This window comes from Somniosus microcephalus, unplaced genomic scaffold (assembly GCF_052327205.1).
Source record: "Somniosus microcephalus isolate GS21.2 unplaced genomic scaffold, FLI_Smic_1.0 unresolved_chr3, whole genome shotgun sequence".
NCBI classification, from domain to species: Eukaryota; Metazoa; Chordata; class Chondrichthyes; order Squaliformes; family Somniosidae; genus Somniosus; species Somniosus microcephalus.
Window position 1 is genome coordinate 63,086,128 of NW_028225181.1, and position 24,759 is coordinate 63,110,886.

Consider the following 24,759-nt stretch of genomic DNA (forward strand, 5'->3'; position numbering starts at 1 on the left):
ATTTTCCGAGTACGTCTCTTGTGTGGTACTTTATCAAATGCCTTTTGAAAGTCCATAAGAAATAGGAGCAGGAGTAGGCCATATGGCCCCTCGAGCCTGCTCCGCCATTCAATAAGATCATGGCTGATCATCGATCTCCATATCCCTCGATTCCCCTAGAGTCCACAATCTATCTGTCTCAGTCTTGAATATACTCAAAGACTCAGCATTCACAGCCCTCTGGGGCAGAGAATTACAAAGATTCACAACCCTCTGAGTGAAGAAATTCCTCCTCATCTCAGTCTTAAATGGCCGGCCCCTTATCCCGAGACTATGCCCCCTAGTTCTAGACACTCCAGCCAGGGGAAACAACCTCTCAGCATCTACCCTGTCAATCCCCTTCAGAATCTTGTATGTTTCAATGAGATCACCTCTCATTCTTCTAAACTCCAGAGAGTATAGGCCCATTCTACACAATCTCTCCTCATAGGACAGCCCTCTCATCCCAGGAATCAATCTAGTGAACCTTCGTTGCACCGTCTCCAAGGCAAGTATATCCTTCCTTAGATAAGGAGACCAAAACTGTGCCCAGTACTCCAGGTGTGGTCTGACCAAGGCCCTGTACAATTGGAGCAAGACTCCCTTACTCTTATACTCCAACCCCCTTGCAATAAAGGCCAACATGCCACTTGCCTTCCTTATTGCTTGCTGTACCTGCATGCTAGCTTTCTGTGTTTCTTGCATGAGGACACCCAAATCTCTCTGAACATCAACATTTGAAAGTTTCTCACCATTTAAAAAATATTGTTTTTCTATTCTTCCTACCAAAGTGAATAACCTCACATTTCCCCACATTACACTCCATCTGCCACCTTACTGCCCATTCACTTAGTCTGTCTATATCCCTTTGCAGACTCTGTGTGTTCTCCTCACAGCTTACTGTCCCACCTAGCTTTGTATCATCAGCAAACTTGGATACATTACACTCGGTCCCTTCATCTAGGTCATTAATATAGATTGTAAATAGCTGAGGCCCAAACACTGATCCTTGCGGCACCCCACTAGTTACAGCCTGCCAACCAGAAAAAGGTCCGTTTATCCCTACTCTCTGTTTTCTGCCTGTTAACCAATCCTCTATCCATGCTACTATATTACCCCCAACCCCGTGAGCCCTAATCTTGTGTAATAATATTTTATGTGGCACCTTGTCGAATGCCTTTTGGAAATCCAAATATACTACATCCACTGGTTCCCCTTTATCTACCCTGCTAGTTACATCCTCAAATAACTCTAATAAATTTGTCAAACACCATTTCCCTTTCATAAAACCATGTTCACTCAGCCTAACCATGTTATGATTTTCTAAGTGCCCTGATACAACTTCCGTAACAATGGATTCCAGCATTTTCCCAACGACTGATGTCAGGCTAACTGGCCTGTCGTTCCCCTGTTTTTTTTCTCCCTCCTGTCTTGAATAGCGGTGTTACATTTGCAACCTTCCAATCCGCTGGGACCGTTCTAGAATCTCGGGAATTTTGGAAGATCAAAACCAATGCATCCACGATCTCTTCAGCCACCTCTTTTAGAACCCTAGGATGTAGGCCGTCAGGTCCAGGGGATTTGTCGGCTTTTAGTACCATTAGTTTCTCTAGTACTTTACATTAAGTTCCTCACCCTCATTAAACCCTCGGTTCCCCACCATCTTTGGTATGTTTTTGTGTCTTCTACTGTGAAGACAGATACAAAATATTTGTTTTAACATTTCTGCCATTTCCTTATTCCCCATAATAATTTCTCCTGTCTCTACCTCTAAGGGACCAACGTTGTCAGCTGTGGCTCAGTTGGCAGCTCATTATCAAGATGTTGTAAATGTTCTTAATGTTCAATAAAGTATATTTATTTAAAAAAAAGTTGGTAGCTCACTCGCCTCTGAGTCAGAAGGTTGTGGGTTCAAGTCCCACTCCAGGGACTCGAGCACATAAAGCTAGGCTGACACTCCAGTGCAGTGCTGAGGGAGAGCTGCACTGTCGGAGGGGCCGTCTTTCTGATGAGACGTTAAACCGAGGCCCCGTCTGCTCTCTCAGGTGGATGTAAAAGATCCCATGGCACTATTTCGAAGAGGAGTCGGGAAGTTATCCCGGAGTCCTGGCCAATATTTATCCCACAGCCAACATAACAAAATCAGATTATCTGGTCATTGTCACATTGCTGTTTGTGGCAGCTTGCTGTGCGCTGCCACATTTCAACAGTGACTCCACTTCAAAAAGTACTTCATTGACTGTAAAGCGCTTTGAGACGTCCGCTGGTCGTGAATGGCGCTATATAAATGCAAGTCTTTCTTTACTTATGCTACTCTCTTCCTCTTTGATGCTTTTGATTTAATTTTTAAACATTTTAGAAATTATTGCAGTGACAAAGGCCGTCTCTGAAACTGCAGGAAATTTGTCTTCAAATAAGCTTTTTTAAAATTTATTATTTAAAAAATTTGCCAGGCCCGCAGTCTGCGGCCCCTCCCAGAATCCAGCCCCAGCTCTGTGCTGACTGCGGCCCCTCTCCCAGATTCCAGCCCCAGCTCTGTGCTGACTGCGGCCCGTCTCCCAGATTCCAGCCCCAGCTCTGTGCTGACTGCGGCCCCTCTCCCAGATTCCAGCCCCAGCTCTGTGCTGCCTGCGGCCCCTCTCCCAGATTCCAGCCCCAGCTCTGTGCTGACTGCGGCCCGTCTCCCAGATTCCAGCCCCAGCTCTGTGCTGACTGCGGCCCCTCTCCCAGATTCCAGCCCCAGCTCTGTGCTGACTGTGGCCCCTCTCCCAGATTCCAGCCCCAGCTCTGTGCTGACTGCGGCCCGTCTCCCAGATTCCAGCCCCAGCTCTGTGCTGACTGCGGCCCCTCTCCCAGATTCCAGCCCCAGCTCTGTGCTGACTGAGCTGCTCTCACCTGGGGACAGCGCGTCACAATCGGCCCCAGCGCACCTGAGCTGGAGAGGCCCCGCCCCCTTGCCGCGCCACCATTGATGGGCGAACCCGGGCCCGCCCTCTTCCTATTGGTCAGAGCTCCCGTCAGTCACAGGCCGGGCCGGCCTCCATCTTCCTCTGATGACGTCACAATCGGGCCCCAGCCTCAGCGCCGGGTAGAAAGGTCCCGCCCCCTAGCCGCGCCGCCATTGATTGGAGGACCAGGCCGCCCAGTTCAGTCCTCCCAGCTCAGCCCTCTTCCTATTGGTCCGCGCTCCCGTCAGTCACAATCACCTTACTCCGGCTCACTCCGCCACAGCTCGCGGTTCAATCCGCTCCGTCCGGTGACCGCGGAGGCCCCGCCCGCCCCGACTCTTAAGTTTGGTTTTCTCGTATTTTACTTTATAATCTCACTCTCCGTTCCCCCCTCACCTCGATTTAAATCGATTCCCAAACACTTTACTTTATCCGGCCGCTGATTCCGCCTCTTCCCGGGCCCGGCCTTCCGTCTGCGCTCTGCAGGCCCCGCGCAGGCGCACTGGCAGTCTGGTTTTCTGGTGGGGCCGAATAAGCATGCGCGGCCCCGCCCCTCCACATTTAAAGACACACCCACCCCCTCCACATTTAAAGGGACACCCACCACCCCTCCACATTTAACGGGACACCCAACCCCTCCACATTAAAAAAGACACCCACCCCCTCCACATTTAAAGGGACACCCACCCCCTCCACATTTAAAGGGACACCCACCCCCCTCCACATTTAAAAGGACACCCACCCCCCTCCACATTTAAAGGGAGAACCACTCCCTCCACATTTAAAGGGACTCCCTCCCCCCTCTCATGCGTTCTTCTGATTAAAGGGACAGCGACAATTCCCCCGGCCACCGCACCTTAGCAAGGATGTGAAAGACCTTGAGAGCGGGAAGAGGTTTACGCACTCATCCGATCATGGCTGATCATCCAAATTCAGTACCCGGTCCCTGCTTTCTCCCCATATCCCTTGATCCCTTTAGCCTTAAGAAATATATCCAACTCCTTCATGAATATATTTAATGAAGTGGCCTCCACTGCCTTCTGTGGTGGAGAATTCCACAGGTTCACCACTCTCTGGGTGAAGAAATTCCTCCTCATTTCTGTCCTAAATGGCCTACCCTTTATCCTTAGACTGTGTCCCCTGGTTCTGGACTCCCCGCCCATCGGGAACATCCTTCCTGCATCTAGTTTGTCCAGTCCTGTCAGAATTTTATAAGTTTCAATGAGCTCACCTCTCATTCTTCTAAACTCCAGTGAGTACAAGTCCAATCGACCCAATCTCTCCTCATACGTCATTCCTGCCATCCCAGGTATCAGCCTGGTTAATCTTCGCTGAACTCCTTCCATGGCAAGAACATCCTTCCTCAGATAAGGCGACCAAAACTGCACACAATACTCAAGATGTGGTCTCACCAAGGCCCTTTACAACTGCAGCAAGACATCCTTGTTCCTGTACTCAAAACCTCTCGCTACGAAGGCCAACATACCATTTGCCTTCTTAACTGCCTGCTGCACCTGCATGTTTACCTTCAGCGACTGGTGCACAAGGACACCCAGGTCTCGTTGCACTTCCCCTTCTCCCAATCTATTGCCATTTAGATAATAATCTGCCTTCCTGTTTTTGACACCAAAGTGGATAACCTCACATTTATCCACATTATATTGCATCTGCCATGTTTCTGACCAATCACTCAACATGTCCAAATCATCCTGGAGTTTCTCGACATCCTCCTCACAGCACACATGCCCACCCAGCTTTGTGTCGTCTGCAAATTTGGAGATATTACATCTAGTTCCCTTGTCCAGATCATTTATATATATTGTGAATAGCTGGGGTCCAAGGACCGATCCCTGCGGTACCCCACTAGTCACTGCCTGCCATTCGGAAAAAGACCCGTTTATTCCAACTCTTTGCTTTCTGTCTGCCAACCAGTTCTCTATCCAAGTCAATACCTTGCCCCCAATCCCATGTGCCTTAACTTTACACGCTAATCTCTTATGCGGGACCTTATCGAAGGCCTTCTGAAAGTCCAGATACACCACATCCACTGGTTCTCCCTTATCTATTTTACCAGTTACATCCTCAAAAAATTCCAGTAGATTAGTCAAGCAGGATTTACCTTTTGTGAATCCATGTTGACTTTGTCCGATCCTGTCACTGTTTTCCAAGTGCTCTGCTATTACATTTTTATATCGGACTCCAGCATTTTCCCCACTACCGATGTCAGGCTTACCGGTCTGTAATTCCCCGTTTTCTCTCTACCACCTTTTTTGAATAGTGGGGTAACATTAGCTACCCTCCAATCCATGGGTACTGTTCCAGATTCCATCGAATGTTGGAAGATGATCAGCAATGCATCTACTATTTCTAGGGCCACTTCCTTAAGTACCCTAGGATGTAGATTATCAGGCCCTGGGGATTTATCGGCCTTCAGTCCCATCAGTTTCCCTAACACCATTTCCCTACAAATACCGATTTCTTTCAGTTCCACCCTTTCATTCGACCCTATGTTCCCCGGCATCTCTGGGAGGTTATTTGTGTCCTCCTTTGTGAAGACAGAACCAAAATATGTATTTAGTTGGTCTGCCGTTTCTTTGTTCCCCATTATAAATTCCCCTGATTCTGACTGCAAGGGACCTACGCTTGACTTCACCAATCTTTTTCTCTTCACATATCTATAAAAGCTTTTACAGTCAGTTTTTATGTTCCCTGAAAGCTTACTCTCATATTCTATTTTCCCCCTCTTAATTAATCCCTTTGTTCTCCTTTGTTGAATCCTAAACTGCTCCCAATCCTCAGGATTATTGCTTTTTCTGGCCAATTTATATGTCCTCTCCTTGGATCTTATGCTATCCCTAATTTCCCTTGTTAGCCACGGTTAAGTTGAGAATATAGAATGCAAAAATAAGGTAACAACTCGCTCCGCATGGCCAAGGACCCTGCCAATCTAAAATGGAGGACCCTGTTAGCCTAAAATGGTGGTGCAATGTCGACATCGCTGAGTCACTTGCATATTGTGAGAGATGATCATGTTAATTCAAGAAACTGAAGGCAGCAGGAAGTAAAATGCTAATATGGCTGGCACCCACGATGTCACACCTTGCTGGTGGAACAATGTAGGGTGGAGTGCAAAGGGTATACTGACAATAGGCGATCCGAAAACACATTACCATGCATTACCATAATGATTAGGTGATCGTGAAACCATTACCTGCATATTTTCTATATTATAAACCATTCAGTGAACTGTGACTTCTTTATTTCAAACTGCCAGGCCAGGAAATCACTTTAAAATGTGTACGTGCCCAGCTCAGGATTGGTGCAGACTGTAAGATGTGTTAATGTCTTCTCAAAAGCAAGTATAATAATGTGGTACTCTGTATGAAAGATTACTTGCTCTGGTGGAACCTGTCGAGACTCTGCTGGAGTCAGAACTGTGCTGTATCAGAGTAAGTCTCCCGGGACAACAGAATAAAACAACTGTTGAACTCAACCAGTATTCGACTCAGTGTTTGTACTGAACCAGATTGAGGGCAAAAGAATCCGTTTCAACAAAGTCACCTTTTTTGTTTTATTTTTATGCCAAACTGGGATGAACAACTTCTGTAGTTCATCCATTCGGTCTTTGAATGTTTGCCATTGCCTATCCACCGTCAACCCTTTGAGTGCCATTCCCCAATCAATCCTACCCAACTCGCGCCCCAGACCATCGTAGTTTCCTTTATTTAAATTGAGGACCCTAGTCTCTGAGTCAACTACTTCATTCTCCATCTTAATGAAGATTTCGATCATATTATGACCCAAGGGGCCTCGTACAACAAGATTGCTAATTAATCCTTTCTCGTCACATAATACCCAGTCTAAGAAGGCAGTTGAGGCCAATTCATTAAATATATTCAAGAGTTGGATATATTTCTTAAGGCTAAAGGGATCAAGGGATATGGGGAGAAGGCAGGGACCGGGTACTGAGTTTGGATGATCAGCCATGATCTCATTAAATGGCGGAGCAGGCTCGAGGGGCCGAATGGCCTACTCCTGCTCCTATCTTCTATGTTTCTAAAATAGACTTTGCTTGCTTTGCTGACTCAGCAAACCTCATTTGCTTTGCTGTTTTTTGGCTGACTAAATAAAAGAGTTTTTTTTGGCTGCATGCAGGTATTTAATTGAATTAGTTGATGCTTGCTGTCAGTCCTGGCCCTGGTCCCGCCCCTTCCTGCACCTCATTGGCTGACACCGCTGTCAATCGACACCACGAGGGGAAGGGAGGGTGATTGACAGGTGACGATTGATAGAAGCGCCTGCCCGCGCTGTGATTGGTGCAGGGGAAGGCAAGTGGGCGTGTCCGGCCCCAGGCCCCACGTGGGGGAGTCAAAGGCTGGCTGGAGCTCATGCGCAGTCCGCCTCGCACCGTTGGGAAGCTTTTCAAAACAAAAATTTCCCGAAACAAACTGAAAACACTCATTAATTGCCCGAACTCTCCTCCCCTCTAAAGTGCGATTATTATTATTCTTGGTTTTCCTCATTTGTGCGGCGTGTCTTTTTTTTACCTTGCGGTGGCGTGCGCCGACCCAACCGACCCTTGGGCGTTGCGTGCTGGCGTCATCGCGTAAGCGGTGGGGGATTGATTGACGCGAGGCGCCCACCAATCAGAAGCGCGGAAAAGGCTGGGCGGACCGGGCGGGCTGACGGTCCTCCAAGCAATGGCGGCGTGGAAGGGGGGCGGGACCTTAGTGGGCTGCGTGCGCCGATCCAATCGACCCTTGGGCGTTGCGTGCATGCGTCAGCTCGTAAGCGGAAGGGGGGTTGATTGACGCGAGGCGCCCCCCAATCAGGAGCGCGGAAATCGCTGGGAGGACCGGACGGGCTGACAGTCCTCCAAGCAATGGCGGCGCGGGAGGGGGGCGGTACTTCGGTGGGCTGCAGGCCGCTTTCCTGCTTTCATTTCCTATTATTTTATTTCCTTTCCAGTTTAAAAAAGGGTTCGACCCGAAACGTCACTCTAATTTCTCTCCCCGGATGTTGCCTGGCCTGCTGAGTTTTTCCAGCATTTTCTGTTGTTATTTCCTGCTTTCATTGTCTGCAGGAGCTGTTAAAGGGAAGGGGAGGAGGGTGGAAAAAACCCCAGCTTGTGAGTGTTTGTTCCTTTGCATTACCTTTATTGCAAGGCTATTCATCAATTGCATTCATTTAAAAATAAGTGAACCTTTTCTCTTTTTGACTTTTATCCAAAAGAAAGAGCCCTGGTGCTGTGAACATTTTGGTGGGCAGCCACGTTTAAAGGGACAAAGACCAGCATTCTTCCTCCTCTCTTTCTCTCGTGAGTATTTGTGGTGGGTGAGAGGGTGGGGGGGGGTGAGTCAAAGGGGACTGCGGCCCCTTTCAACAACAAAAAATTGCTTGGCCATTTAAAGGGGAATGGGTGTCCCCAGGTATTTAAAGGGGCAGTGTCTCTCTCTTTCTGTATCATGTAAGAGCAGGGAGGTTCTGCTTCAACTGTACAAAACACCAGTTAGGCCACCGGCTAGAGTACTGCGTGTAGTTCTGCTCGCCCCATTGCAGGAAAGATGTGACTGCTCAAGACAGCAGATTTACGAGGATGTTGCCAGGACTAGAGAATTTCAGCTACAAGGAAAGATTGAATACATAAAAACATAGAAGATAATCTACATCCTAGGGTACTTAAGGACGTGGCCCTAGAAATAGTAGATGCATTGCTGGTCATCTTCCAAAATTCGATAGACTCTGGAACGGTACCCATGGATTGGCGGGTAGCTAATGTTACCCCACTATTCAAAAAGGGTGGTAGAGAGAAAATGGGGAATTACAGACCGGTAAGCCTGACATCGGTAGTGGGGAAAATGCTAGAGTCCATTATAAAAAATGTAATATCAGAGCACTTGGAAAACAGTGACAGGATCGGACAAAGTCGACATGGATTTACAAAAGGTAAATCCTGCTTGACTACTGGAATTTTTTGAGGATGTAACTGGTAAAATGGATAAGGGAGAACCAGTGAATGTGGTGTATTTGGACTTTCAAAATGCTTTCGATAAGGTCCCGCATAAGAGATTAGCGTGTAAAGTTAAGGCACATGGGATTGGGGGAAAGGTATTGACTTGGATGGAGAACTGGTTGGCAGACAGAAAGCAAAGAGTTGGAATAAACGGGTCTTTTTCCGAGTGGCAGGCAGTGACGAGTGGGGTACCACAGGGATCGGTCCTTGGACCCCAGCTATTCACAATATATATTAATGATCTGGACGAGGGAACTAGAGGTAATATCTCCAAGTTTGCAGACGACACAAAGCTGGGTGGGCGTGTGTGCTGTGAGGAGGCTGCCGAGAAACTCCAGTATGATTTGGACAGGTTGGGTGATTGGGCAGAAGCATGGCAGATGCAATATAACATGGATAAATGCGAGGTTATCCACTTTGGTGTCAAAAACAGGAAGGCAGATTATTATCTGAATGGCAATACATTGGGAGAAGGGGAAGTGCAACGAGACCTGGGTGTCCTTGTGCACCAGTCGCTGAAGGTAAGCATGCAGGTGCAGCAGGCGGTTAAGAAGGCAAATGGTATGTTGGCCTTCGTAGTGAGAGGGTTTGAGTACAGGAACAAGGATGTCTTGCTGCAGTTGTACAGGGCCTTGGTGAGACCACATCTTGAGTATTGTGTACAGTTTTGGTCGCCTTATCTGAGGAAGGATGTTCTTGCCATGGAAGGAGTTCAACGAAGATTCACCAGGCTGATACCTGGGATGGCAGGAATGACGTATGAGGAGAGATTGGGACGATTGAGCTTGTACTTGCTGGAGTTTACAAGAATGAGAGGGGATCTCATTGAAACTTATAAAATTCTGACAGGACTGGACAGATTAGATGCAGGAAGGATGTTCCTGATGGTCGGGGAGTCCAGAACCAGGGGACACAGTCTAAGGATAAAGGGTAGGCCATTTAGGACAGAAATGAGGAGGAATTTCTTCACCCAGAGAGTGGTGAACCTGTGGAATTCTCTACCACAGAAGGCAGTGGAGGCCAGTTCATTAAATATATTCAAGAAGCAGTTGGATATATTTCTTAAGGCTAAAGGGATCAAGGGGTATGGGGGAGAAAGCAGGGACCGGATACTGAATTTGGATGATCAGCCATGATCGCAGTCTCGAGGGGCCGAATGGCCTACTCCTGCTCCTATCTTCTATGTTTCTATGTCCCTTTAAAATCAGTCATCCACGGGGACGCAGTCCCTTTCATGAAAATCACACAGAAAAAGAAAGTGTCTGTCCCTTTAAGAGAAACCCCCACCACTCCCATATTTCTCTTGAAGTACTTGAAATTAATAATTAAAAATGATGAAAATTAATATTAAGAAAATTAATTCAGGGAGAAGAAATATTTTTACTCACGAGTATTTGCTCCAGAGAGTTTTTTGTTTCTGCTTCATCAATTTAAAAATGAACTGCTTCTTTAAAAACTTACGCAAATCAAAATTAGTTTGAGCTGTAAAATGTGAAAGGAAGATTAAAAATAAACTTTCCCAGGCTCTCAGATCCTGAGGAGGCCCCTTTACAAAATGGCGGCGGGCCGATCCGTCCAATGAGCCGGTTCCAGGTCCCGCCTCCTCCTTCGCCGCGATTGGTTGGAGGACCAAAGCCCCTCAGTCGGTCCTCCAGGCTCAGCCTCCCCTCGCTCATTGGTGGAGAGCTCAGTGTCAGTCGGTGCATGCCGGCGACGTCGTGACGTTGCAGGGTGGGCGGTTGGAGCAGGCGGGAAATTAAATTAATTTAAATTAAATCTCCCGTCAGCCTCCTCTGTCCCAATCAGCCGGCGCAAGTCCCGCCCCTCAGGCTCCCCGATTGGTTGGAGGACCCGCCGCCGGCTCGCTCCTCCAGCCCCGCCCCGCTCGCTCTCTATTGGTCGGAAGTTCCCATCAATCAGGCCCTGGGCCCGGGTCATGTGTCCCTGGAGCGCGCTCCGCCAAACTGAAGAATCTCCGCTCGGGGCCCGGATCCGCGGATTCTCTGGTTTGGAGTCCCCTTTATTCTCTCCCCTCCTCTGATCTCAATTGGATCTGGGGGAAAACTCACTTTCCCTCACTGATTGCGGCTCTTCACCAACACCGACTTTCCAAAGAAAGCCCCGTGCGGCAGCCTGGAGCTCAGGGGCCCAGCGCGCAGGGAGGATGATTGACAGGGGCCCACGGTGTGTGCTGAGCATGCGCGGTGCGGGCCGGGCGCCTGTGGAGCAGGAGAGGGCGGGGCTATGGGGCGCATGCGCGGGGTCAGCCACAACACAGCGCGACGGCCGGAGCACTTTCTGGAGCACGGGGTTTGTGGGGATTGCAGCCGCCATTACTGTTGATCCTTTCAACCAACCTGTGCAGCAACTGGGGCCTGAAAATCAGCTTCACTGCCCCTGGGCTGGGAAAGGGGGACATGAGACAACATTCTCCCTCTTACCCCTCTCTACACTCCTTTTACAGGGTTTTAGAAGTGGAGCATTTACAGACAGGAAGCTCAAACCAAACATCACGTCAGGGTCTGACAGTGTCGCTTGATTCATCAGGACCTGAATACCATCGGCCTTTGTAGATGGAAGGAGAGAGCAGAGATCGCAGCGCGGACAAACCGCACACGTGTTCCGTGTGCGGACTTGCCTTCAGCCGATTGCCTGACCTGGCGAGACACGTGCACCGTCACACCGGGGAGAAACCGGGTAAAGGTGGGGACGGCGGGAATGCATCCAGTTCCCCGTCTACGTCAGAAGTTATTCCGCACAGTCACCCTGGAGACAGTCCGTTCACCTGCTCTGTGTGTGGGAAGGGATTCACTCGCACATCCCACCTGCTGAGACACCAGCTTGCCCACACTGATGAGAGGCCATTTCAATGTTCTGACTGTGGGAAGTGCTTTAAAAGCTCCAGAGATCTGAAGGAACACCAGCTTGTTCACACCGATGAGAGACAGTTTACATGTTCCGACTGTGGGAAGAGGTTTAAAAGCTCCACGAATCTGACAAAACACCAGCGTTCTCACAATCAAGAGAGACCATTCACCTGCTCTGTGTGTGGGAAACGTTTCACTGAATCATCCAACCTGCTGACACACCACCAAGTTCACACTGATGAGAGACCCTTTAAATGTTCTGACTGTGGAAAGAGCTTTAAAAGCACCAGGGACCTGACCAGACACCAGCTTCGTCACACCGGGGAAAGGCCGTGCACCTGCTCCGTGTGTGGAAAGGGATTCACTGATTCATCTACCTTGCTGAGACACCAGATTGTTCATACTGATGAGAGAGCATTTAAATGTTCTGTCTGTCAGAAGAGCTTTAAAAGCACCAGGGACCTGAAGGAACACCAGCTTGTTCACACCGATGAGAGACCGTTTAGATGTTCTGACTGTGGGAAGAGCTTTAAAATCTCCGGGGCTCTGACCACACACCAGCTTATTCACAGTGGGGAGAGGCCGTTCACCTGCTGTGTGTGTGGAAAGGGATTCTTGCAGTCCAACAAACTGCTGGCACACCAGCTTGTTCACACTGATGAAAGACTGTTTACATGTTCTGACTGTGGGAAGAGCTTTAAAAGACCCGGGGAGCTGAAGCAACATCAGCTTGTTCACACTGATGAGAGGCCGTTTACATGTTCTGACTGTGGAAAGAGCTTTAAATGCACTGGGGACCTGAAGCAACATCAGCTTGTTCACACTGATGAGAGACCGTTTACATGTTCTGACTGTGGGAAGAGCTTTAAAAACTCCAATGACCTGCTGAGACACCAGCGAGTTCACACTGTTCTGTAGCGCAGGGCCCTGCAGACAGCTGGGGTGACATGAACATGGAATGGATGAATGTTTTATACATTTCTGTACTGTTGTTTAATCTTTCAAACTGTTGTGCTGATGATTCCCTTGATTTGACTGTTCACGTTATTCTTTTCCCTTATCACAGGCAATTGCCTATTAAAAGTCAACCATGTGCCCCCTTTTTAAAGGGGCACAACCAATAAAACCTGTAACATAACAAAAAAAAGTTTAAAGGGAACTTAACAAATGAAATTAAAGTTCTATTTTCGGTGGTGATGATGCACACCAGTCCCTCCGGTACCCAGCCTGGAGCTCAGGGGCCCAGCCTGGAGCTCAGGGGCCCAGCGCGCAGGCGCGGGGAGCATGATTGTCTCATGAGTATAAGCCCAATCGACCCAATCTCCTCATACCTCATTCCTGCCATCCCAGGTATCAGCCTGGTGAATCTTCGCTGCACTCCCTCCATGGCAAGAACATCCTTCCTCAGGTAAGGTGACCAAAACTGCACACAATACTCAAGGTGCGGTCTCACCAAGGCCCTGTACAACTGCAGCAAGACATCCTTGTTCCTGTACTCGAACCCTCTTGCTACGAAGGCCAACATACCATTTGCCTTCTTAACCGCCTGCTGCACCTGCATGCTTACCTTCAGCGACTGGTGCACAAGGACACCCAGGTCTCTTTGTACTTCCCCTTCTCCCAATCTATTGCCATTCAAATAATAGTCTGCCTTCCTGTTTTTGCCACCAAAGTGGATAACCTCATATTTATCCACATTATAGTGCATTTGCCATGTTTCTGCCCAATCACCCAATCTGTCCAAATCGTAATGGAGTTTCATGACATCCTCCTCACAGCATACCCTCCCACCCAGCTTTGTGTCGTCTGCAAATTTGGAGATATTACATCCAATTCCCTCGTCCAGATCATTAATATATATTGTGAACAGCTGGGGTCCTAGGACCGATCCTTGCGGTACCCCACTAGTCACTGCCTGCCACTCAGAAAAGGACCCGTTTATTCCAACTCTTTGCTTTCTATCCGTCAACCAGTTTTCTATCCAAGTCAATACCTTGCCCCCAATCCCATGTGCCTTAATTTTGTACGCCAATCTCTTATGCGGGACCGTACTGGAGTTTCTCGGCATCCTCCTCACAGCACACTCGCCTACCCAGCTTTGTGTCGTCTGCAAACTTGGAGATATTACATCTAGTTCCCAAGAATGTAGGTTGGAATAGACTGGACAAGGGGAGAAAAAATAGAGTTGAGATAGGAAGAGATTAGTTCCGTGGGGCAAAAACAGGCTGAATCGATGGGTCTACTAGGGCAGCCCTGTTTGTGCACCTTGGGAAGGAGGTAGAGCGGGCTGTGTGGGGTTGGGGGTCTATGAGGTTGACAGCCATGGAGGGAAGATCTCCAGAGGAGACGAGGTCAGTGACAGTCCTGGAAACAATGGCTTGATGTGGTAGTGGGGTCATGGTCCAGGGGGAGCTGGAGGAGGTGTCAGAGAGTTGGTGTTCAGACTCCGCACAGTAGTGGTTGGTTCACCAAACAACAACAGCACCACCCTTGTCAGCACGTTTAATGATAATGTTAGGGTTGGATCAGAGCGAACGGGATCCTGCAAGCTCAGAGGGGGGGAGGTTGGAGTGAGTGAGGGGACCAGAGAAATGGAGACACAATGTGGACACTCTGGTGTGTCAGCGGGTGGGATACACCAGGGAATCCCTTTCCACACACTGAGGTTGACTCTAATGATCGAGTCTGTTCCAACTGACAACGGCTTAAGTCTCCTGAATTCATTACTGGATTTATTAGTGACTATTATATTTATGGCCCCTTAAATATGATGAGATTCTGTTAAGCTGACCAGTATGTTGTTGTACTTTGTCTTTTTCTGATGAATGAAACATTACTGAGCCCCTGTACCCATGTTATGGGATGAAGTGCCAGACAAGTAGACACAATGTCTGGGTGTGAATCTGATAACCTCACGGACCATATAGGTGTGATAACCAGACGGGCTTGTGGTTATAGTCTGGTCACAGATGGACTAAATTCCCTGAATTAGCAGGAGTTCAGGAGGCGGTCAACAGACGGGTCCAAACAATCCCATTTCCTGAGCGGTAACCAAGCTTGTGTATAAGAACAGGCCACTTAAGCCGTTGTCAGTTGGAACAGACTCGAGAAGATAGCGCGTGAATCCACTGTACTTCTATTCTCCAGATTGAGGGAATTATCACCCGATCTGTGTTATGCAGCGCTCTTAATAAAGCCTGGAGAGAAAATTTGTGTTCCTGTGAGCTTGACTGTCTGGTATCTGAAACCCTGGGACTCCCGATCATTGGAGTCAACCTCATTGTGTGTGGAAAGGGGTTCCCTGGTGTATCCCACCCGCTGACACACCAGAGTGTCCACATTGTGACTGCGGTGGGTCGATTACACTCATTTCCTGTAAACCTGTTTTAAAAAATCTGAGCCAGTGTGTTGTGAGCCAAAGAGCCTTGGCCTAGAAATTGGTTATAGCCCTGTTTGGGGCGCTAGTCCTGGCGCTGCGCAAAGTTTATCGCCAGGTGCAATTTAGCACCACCTACCGCGATATTGGGTTTTAGCGCCCCTAAGGTGATTGCGGTGCTAAATCAGGCGTTACACAGGACTCTTAAGGTGCTAACCAAGCGGCGCAACCCAATTTTGTGGCGGCGGGGCGCAGTGAAGTTGCTGTCAATAATCACTTCCCCACAACACACACTGGCGCGGCCAGCTCTTAAAGGGGCAGGTCATCAGCCATGGGCCATCAGCCCTTGTCCCCGAGAAGCCAGCCTCCTGGGTGAGTCGGGGCCTGGAAAAGGTCTGTTCTAGAAGTCCTGCGAAGGATGAAGGCGTCGTGGCTGCTGCCTGGGAACTGCGCATTCACTGCGAGGATCAGCTGTCGGTGGTCACAGACTAGCTGCACAATCAAGGAATGGAATACCTTGTGATTGCGGGCCTCTTCCGGATTGAATACAGGCGGCCGCAAAGCCACGTTCTTGCAGTCAATGGCACCCTGCACCATGGGGAAGTCCGCCATTGCAGCGATGCCCGCTGCGCGCTCCCGCTGCTTGTCCGGGGTCAATGTGAAGGAGGTGTACGGCCACCTCCTTTAAAACAGGGCATCAGTCAGTTGACGGCTGCAGCAATGCTCCGCAAACTGCGAGATTTTGGCTGTGTCCCCAGATGCAGCGTGAAAAGAGCCGCTCGTGTAGAAGTTCAGGGCAACAGTCATCCTCACAGCCACCGACAGAGATGTTCTGCACCTTATCTGAGGCTGCAGATCCTGCCAAAACAGGTGGCACAGCTCAGTCACCACCTCCTTTCTAAATCGCAGCCTTCTGACACACGGCTCCTCCGACATGTTCATGTAGGAAAACTGCTGTCGGAAAACCCTGCCAGTGTAAGGTCTGGTGGGGTGACGTCTGTTGCCCCTCCTCTGTCTGGCCATGCCTCCCCCCCTGTCCCTGCATCTCAGTGCCCTTTCAAATGATACAGCAGCAGGACGTTCCCCTCCAATGCAGCCCCCATAATAAGTGCGCTCAGGAAGTTTTCCCGTTGTAAAAGCTCACCAACAGCAAGGCGATGGTCAGAAGGCTGAAGTTCCTCTGCCTGCGTGGGCTCAGTGGTCAAAAGGCTTTCTGTGTGCTGATCAGCAACTCTTTGTAATTGTCGAAGAAGTTGTGCTCCAGAAATGGCTGCCGCTTTTAAACCACACCAGTCCCCTTTAAATAACGCCCCCCCAGGCCGAGAAGGACTTGGGAACGTTCCAGCAAGCTGTCACTATTAGTGCCAGGTGCTACGGAGGCGGGCGCCACCCAATTTCTGCTCTGGGGCGCTAAAAAGGCGTTGCACACTGAAATGATGTCATAATCAGCCTTCGCCCATGAGCGGGCGCTACGATTTAGCGCCGGCGCTAAATGCATGCTCAGTATGGGGCGAGGCGCGAATCTCCTTGCGCCCGGCCAGAAATTGGTTAACACCCCAATTCTCGGCCTCTTTAGGCGCTAATCGGTGGCACTAACAACTGAATTTCTCCCCCCTTGTGTCCAATGAGGGGAATAAAGGCCCACAGCCTCCCCTGGCCCTGGGCCCTGAATAAGAGACTGGAGAAACTCGCTGTCCTGCGGATCAGACAATCAGCCGGAGCTAGTCCTGCCCCTCGGGCTCCCCGATTGGTTGGAGGACCCGCCGCCGGCTCGCTCCCCCAGCCCCGCCCCACTCGCTCCCTATTGGTCGGAAGCTCCCATCAATCAGGCCGCTGGCCCGGGTCATATGGCCCTCACCGACTTTACAGAGAAAGCTCTGCGCGGTCACTGGACGGAGCAGCAGGTCGGCGGGAGCGGGGTCGGGAGATTAATAAACTGTGGGTAGGCCACACCGCAGGGTTTATAAAGTTGGAAAATGGTCTCAGGCCTGAATGAGATCCAGCGGCCGAATGTGTTCCACCGGATGGCAGCGGTGAGGCTTTTTCTTGGTGATCGGCCCGGGTTAGGCGCTGCCATCTTGGTGGAGGTAAGACAGACCAGTTCCTGCTGCAACAAGGTGCATGCGCAGCCATCTTTCTACAGGAACAAAGAGTGGGCGGGGCTTCAGGGTCCCAGTGACCAGGAGAGACAATCATTGACTCATTGATTTTATTCTCACGCTGCACACAGCAGGTGGAGAACTGAAGGTTTCAGGGTCCCAGTGACCAGGAGAGACAATCATTGACTCTGATTTTATTCTCACTCTGCACACAGCAGGTGGAGAACTGAAGGTTTCAGAGTCGCAGTGACCAGGAGAGACAATCATTGTCAGATTGATTTTATTCTCACTCTGCACACAGCAGGTGGAGAACTGAAGGTTTCAGGGTCCCAGTGACCAGGAGAGACAATCATTGTCACATTGATTTTATTCTCTGCACACAGCGGGTGGAGAACTGAACCCAACCAGAGTAAAGGGAGGGTGAAAACTGGGAGTGGAGGAAATAAATGTTGGAGATGGTGCGATGGGTTTGGATTTCAGCACAGGGAGGAGGGAGAGTGTGTGGGATGGGGATTTACAGCTTTGGGGTTAAAATGTGTTATTTTGGTCATATTTCTAGATTTGCCATTTTCTGCCCACAGGGCAATCACAGTGCACTGACCAACACCTCAGCTTGTCAGAATAGGGCAGGTGGAACCGAGCCAGAGGCAGCTCTGGGACTTCATCTTCTGAGCATTGGGTTGGGAAAGAAGAATTCCATTGTTTATTGGGCCCTGGCGAGCACTGACCTCCCTCCCACAATTTTAATATTTTGATGCATCTGTCTATTTATATACTAGGAATGTTTTAATTACTTTCACAGCAAAATGCATTCATTATTAAACATTCACAGAAGGCAACTGTGGTAACAATTGAATAAAACTCAGAGTTGTAAGGATCTGGAACGCTCGACCTGAAAAGGTCATGAGCTGATTCCATCAATGATTTTAAAAGGGAGTTGGGCAGGTACTTGAGGATGAGGATCTTACAGGGTTACGGACAACAAGCAGGGATGTGGGACTAAGCACGAGTGCTCTTTCTAAGAGACAGCACAGGCACGATGGGCCGAATGGCCTCCTTCGTGCTGTACTTTTCAATGATTCTATGAAAGCTAACAGAACCAAACAAAGAAATGATCTTCCTTGGTTATTGATCATTTCACTAAATTTCAACAGAGTTCTCTATACACCAACAACAACTTTATTTTTAAATTCATTGATGGGATGTGGGCATCGCTGGCTGGCTAGGCCTGCCTTTAGTGCCCATCCCTAATTGCCCTTGAGAAGATGGTGGTGAGCCGCCTTCTTGAAGCACTGCAGTCCATATGGTGTAGGTACACCCACAATGCTGTTAGGAAGGGAGTTCCAGGATTTTGGCCCAGCGACAGTGAAGGAACGGCGATGCAGGTCCAAGTCAGGATGGTGTGTGGCTTGGAGGGGAACTTGTAGGTGGTGATGTTCCCATGCGTCTGCTGCCCTTGTCCTTCTAAGTGGTAGAGGTCGCGGGTTTGGAAGGTGCTGTGAAGAAGCTTTGGCGAGTTGCTGCAGTGCATCTTGTAGATGGTACACACTGCAGCCACAGTGTGCCGGTGGTGGAGGGAGTGAATGTTGAAGGTGGTGGATGGAGTGCCAATCAAGCGGGCTGCTTTATCCTGAATGGTGTCGAGCTTCTTGAGTGTTGTTGGAGCTGCACTCATCCAGGCAAGTGGAGAGTATTCCATCACACTCCTGACTTGTGCCTTGTAGATGGTGGAAAGGCTTTGGGGAGTCTGGTGGCATAGTGGTTAGCACTGTTGCCTCACAGCGCCAGGGACCCGGGTTCGAATCCGGCCTCGGGTGACTGTCTGTGTGGAGTTTGCACATTCTCCCCGTGTTTGCGTGGGTTTCCTCCGGGTGCTCCGGTTTCCTCCCACAGTCCAAAGATGTGCGGGTTAGGTTGATTGGCTGTGATAAATTGACCCTTAGTGTTAGGGGGATTAAATACATGGGGTTACGGGGATAGGGTGGGATATGTGTCGGTGCAGGCTCGATGGGCCGAAATGGCCTCTATCTGCACTGTGGGGTTTCTGTGATTTCTGTGAGTCAGGAGGTGAGACACTCGCCGCAGAATTCCCAGCCTCTGGCCTGCTCTTGTAGCCACAGTATTTATATGGCTGGTCCAGTTCAGTTTCTGATCAATGGTAACCCCCAGGATGTTGATAGTGGGGGATTCAGCGATGGTAATGCCATTGAATGTCATGGGGAGATGGTTAGAGTCTCGCTTGTTGGAGATGGTCATTGCCTGGCACTTGTGTGGTGCGAATGTTACTTGCCACTTGTCAGCCCAAGTCTGAATGTTTTCCAGGTCTTGCTGCATATGGACACGGACTGCGTCAGTATCTGACGAGTCTCGAATGGTGCTGAACAGTGTGCAATCATCAGCGAACATCCCCACTTCTGACCTTATTATGGAGGGAAGGTCATTGATGAAACAGCTGAAGATGGTTGGGCCTAGGACACTGCCCTGAGGATGTCATGTGATTGAGATGAATGACCTCCAACAACCACAGCCAACTTCCTTTGTGCTAGGTATGATTCCAACCAATGGAGAGTTTTCCCCTTGATTCCCATTGACTTCAGCTTTGCTAGGGCTCCTTGATGCCACACTCGATCAAATGCTGTCTTGATGTCAAGGGCAGTCACTCTCACCTCACCTCCTGAGTTCAGCTCTTTTGTCCATGTTTGGACCAAGGCTGTAATGTGGTCAGGAGCTGAGTGGCCCTGGCAGAACCCAAACTGGGCATCAGTTAGCAGGTTATTGCTGAGTAAGTGCCGCTTGATGGCACTGTCGATGACACCTTTATATAGAGCTTTTAAAACATCTCAAGGCACTTTACATTAGGGTAAATAGACAACAATCGACGCATATATTTTGTTGTGGTCCAGTGCACTGACACAAAGTTCCTTCACAACTGTAACAATTTTATTGCGGTTGCTGTGAAGGCTGTGCTCGCTCTGCTCGTACACCTGGTCTCCAAAGGAGGCAAAAACAGGACTAATGCTGCTGAGCTCAGCTCTTTTTGATCAGAAAATGTCAACTGTTTTGCCTTGCCAGGAAATGCACAAAAGAGGCAGCAGTGCTGATTGGCTGCCCAGGAAAGTCCTATTTAGATTAAACTCCTTCACGCAGAGGGTGCTGAGAATGTGGAACTTGCTGCCACAGGGAGTAGTTGAGGCGAAGAGCATGGATGTATTTAAGGGGAAGCTGGATAAACACATGGGAGAAAGGAATAGAAGGAGATGCTGATAGGGTGAGATGAAGAGAGATGGGAGGAGGCTCGTGTGGAGCATAAACACCACATGGACCAGTTGGGCCGATTGGCCTGTTTCTGTGCTGTACAATCTGTGTAATTCTATGTAATAAGAGAGGAGAGAATGTTCCATCGAAACTAGAATTATCTGTTCCGAATTTTAATCCTGAACTTACAGTGATGTCTTTTGTAAACTGCTTTTACAGGGAATATCATCGGCCTTTGAATGTGGAAGGAGAAATGTTTGCCTGTTCTGTCTGTGGGAAAAGATTTCAAAGATTTGTGTGACTGGAAAAGCACCGAGACACACACACTCGAGTGAGAGTGTTCCAGTGCACTGACTGTGGAAAGAGCTTTAACCAGTTACACAGTCTGAAAAAACATCGCACCGATTGTCCAACCTGGAGAGACACAAGGACACCCACACCACGGAGAAACTGTGGGAATGTGGGGACTGTGGGAAGGGATTTAGCTCCCCGTCCTGGCTGGAAACTCATCGATGCAGTCACACCGGGGAGAGGCCGTTCACCTGCTCCAAGTGTGGGAAGGGATTTAGTCAGTCATCCCACCTTCTGACACACCAGCGACTTCACACTGAGGAGAGACCATTCAGTTGCTCTCACTGTGGGAAGAGGTTCAGGCAGTCATCTCACCTCATTGAGCACCAGTGCATTCACACTGGGGAGAGACCATTCACCTGCCCTGTGTGTAAGAAGGGATTCAGTAATTCATCCAACCTGCTGATACACCAGCACATTCACACTGCAGAGGCCGTTCACCTGCCCCGTGTGTGAGAAGGGATTCACTAATTCCTCTGACCTTCTGAGATTCCAGCGCATTCACACTGGGGAGAGGCCATTCACCTGCTCCGTGTGTGGGAAGGGATTCAATCAGTCATCCAACCTGCTGACACACCAGCGAGCTCACACTGGGGTGAGGCCGTTCACCTGCTCCGTGTGTGGGAAGAGATTCACTCAGTCATCCAACCTGCTGACACACCAGCAAGTTCACACTGGGGAGAGGCCGTTCACCTGCTCAGTGTGTGAGAAGGGATTCAATCAGTCATCCAACCTGCTGAGGCACCAGCAAGTTCACAAGTGACTGCAGAGGTTCGATTCTGCTGTTATTGCTGCTGTTAATCACATCCAGGACTGAACCATGTTCATTCTGACAGTTGGGGTTTGTTTCTGCTGATGTTAATAACCCCTATAACTGGGCTGGATTTTAATATTCTGGATATATAGCTGATTGAGTTGTCGGGGTTGCAGTGTCCCTTTAAGTACTGCTGTCTGATCTTTCCCCTTAATTTCTGATGAGTGTTCCTGAAATATTTTACAATAAAATTATGAACTTTTACTTCAATCGTATATTAATCTTTGCTATAAAATCTACAATTCATTGTCTGAAAGATTCCATTGATTATCATCTCCAATTAGAAAGTGCTGATTAATCCTCGCTGATAACTCTTACTGACTTGCACATTACACACAGTGGCACCTCCATTATCCACCAGAAAGAAGGGGAATGGGAATTGGTGGAGAATCGAGAGTCCCCAAATGTTGCCCCTCCCGTTTGGTACAGCAATCCCCTCGGCACGGGAATAGAGTCAAGTCCAGTTATAGTGACGGGATGAGTTAAAGGTATTTACTCAGACAGGCGGAAGGTGGGAAGTGGTGTTCCACGGGGATTGGTGCTGGGACCACTGTTGTTCACCATTTACACGAATGATTTGCATTTGGGAATCAGAAGTACAATTTCAAAATTTGCTGATAACACTAAATTGGGGGGTGTAGTTAATACTGAGGAAGACTGCGATAGCATCCTTGTAGAATTATTCAGTTGTGTTCAGTAAATAACACCATTTTTTAATTTGCTTTGACTAATCACATCACTATATAGTTATGTGAAAAACAGAAATCATTAAAAGCTCCCAATTTCAGAATTGTTAGATTCAAACTCAACTTCTTCCAAGTACAATCTAACATTTCAAAAATTGTAATGGATGTAGGCGAGATATTAGGACTGTTGTCTAACACAATCCAAACACAGTGACACACAAACAGATGGGCAGGTGTAGCTTCACAGCGAATCCTTTCAAGCCTCACTAAAAAGTGGCAGACTGGCAATCCATTGTTCACTAATGGAGTTGTGATCTTTGTAAATTAAGAAATGGAAATGTGTCAAAGAGTTGATTAACAGAGTGGGGCATCATCTTCCTTTGATTTCTATTTCTGACACCAGGCAACAGAAAAAGGTCATTACAACACGACAGAAACAGACTCTTCAGGTGTGAGACATCAGACTTCAGAACAACACGTCTGCCAGCTCTGGCCACAAACCCCAGTACAGTCAACCTTTCAGCAGCTGCAGCCCTGATTAAATAACTAGTAGTTTAACATGTCTAGTAGAGCTTTTGTATCAAAATAGAAGAAATGTATTTGTGACGCACACACAATTAATAATTCAATCACAATGTGATTGTGAGGACCGATTATCACCTCTTGATACCTTCCGTGTCCAGCGGTCGAGGAAGGTATCACCTGAACCGATGGACACTGCCTGCTCCCTCTCCAGGGCCACCCGGGCAGGGACAAGACCATGGGAGAGAGGCAGGCAGCCAGAGTGACCCCCCGTGGGCCCCGCCCATCCTGGGCCTACAAATTGCTGTTTTCACCAGGCCCAAGAGCAGGTCCAGGAGAAGATCCTCTGACTTACCCACCCCACTCCGCACTGGGCGGCCAAAGATTAGGAGCGTGAGGCTAAACTGTAACCAAGAGTTGAGGAGCAGCCCCTTCAGGTAACTACACAGGGGCTGCAACCTCTCACACTGAATATATACACGGCCCGTGGACTCCTCTAGGCCACAGAAACCACATCTGGGCTTGGAGTCCGGAAAGGAGCTTAAACTGTTGCACACGACAGCTCCCTGCAACAGTCTCCACCCCAGATCCCCAATGGTGCTGGGAAGGACTCCCGCATAGAGAGCCCTCCATTGGGGACCCCTGCCTCCGCCAGACAGCAAGCTTACCTGACTGACATTGGGCAATAAACTAAATTAATCAATAAATGATACAGAAACCAGAGTCCCCGGGTCCTCAGCCCTGGTGTGAAGTACGCTGACCACCAATTTTCCGTTACTAACTCGCACCTCAGGCCCCGCCCAGTCTGGTTTAATTGCTAAATGTTTTCTAACTCGGGTTCAGGCCTGTCATTCTACGGGAAACTTACAAGGCCTCATTTATTGATGTGTCCCACCCGAGCGGCTGTTAATGGCTTTAATAAACTGGCAGCAAGATTTTATTAAAGGTGGAAAGAGGTGAAAAATGCAACTAGCAATGCCTCAAAACTCGCGGGCAGAGAAATCCACTTCATCAGCGTCCCTGCCACAGGACTCAATATCCACCCCCTCCACCACTGGTACACTGTGTCTGCAGTATGTACGGTCTACAAGATGACCACGGTCAGGCCGTGTGGAGTCAAGGGCCTGGCAGCAAAATGGATGGAATGATCGCTACAAACTTCCCTTAAATCCAACCCTCTGATTTCTGTTTTGTAGCCATCTTTCCATCCATTCTGCTGCCGGGCCCTTCACTGCACACAGCCTGACCTGGGTCATCTTGTAGATCTTACATACGGTTTATGGATAGCAAGCTGATCACAAAACAGAAAACAGAGAGTAGGGGTTGGGATTAGCTACTCAGACTGGCAAAAGTTGGGAAGTGGTGTTCCACAGGGATCGGTGCTGGGATCACTGTTGTTCATAAACGATTTGGACTTGGGAATCAGAAGAACAATTTCAAAATTTGTCGATGACACCAAATTGGGAGGTAGAGTTAATACTGAGGAAGACAAAATGCAAGATATTAATAAATTTCAGAATGGACGTGTAATTGGCAAATGAATTTCACTGTAGATCAGTGTGAGGTGGTTTGTTAATGAATTTCACTGTAGATCAGTGTGAGAGGGTGTGTTTTGGTGGGAAGAATAAGGAGGCCACTCACTATTTGGACAAGGGGGTGAAATTGGGTTGCTTTGTGCCTTCTGTGATATTCAGCGGGAGGTTAGCGGTGGCGGTAGACGGTAGCGCCCCCGCGGCACTGCACCGCCGGCAGTGACGTCATCGCCATGCGCAGCACCCCGGCTGCAGCCTTGGGTTGCGACCCCTGACCT

General features: G+C 48.9%; 2 protein-coding genes across 2 annotated transcripts in view; one reads left to right on the forward strand and one right to left on the reverse strand.

The window, feature by feature from the left end:
- The window catches only part of LOC147091630 (uncharacterized), a 262,438-nt gene that overhangs the window by 10,082 nt on the left and 227,597 nt on the right, over positions 1 to 24,759 (reverse strand). The window lies entirely within an intron of this gene.
- LOC147091631 (uncharacterized) lies at positions 7,804 to 15,097 on the forward strand. Its single transcript, XM_085976845.1, has 3 exons — positions 7,804 to 8,094; positions 8,199 to 8,283; positions 11,444 to 15,097. The coding sequence occupies exon 3, from the start codon at positions 11,553 to 11,555 to the stop codon at positions 12,762 to 12,764; it is 1,212 nt and encodes a 403-aa protein (XP_085832971.1). The 5' UTR covers positions 7,804 to 8,094; positions 8,199 to 8,283; positions 11,444 to 11,552; the 3' UTR covers positions 12,765 to 15,097.

Bases quoted from the DNA above. Each gene is read 5' to 3' on its own strand.
- LOC147091631 (XM_085976845.1), top strand. From the start codon at position 11,553: ATGGAAGGAGAGAGCAGAGATCGCAGCGCGGACAAACCGCACACGTGT.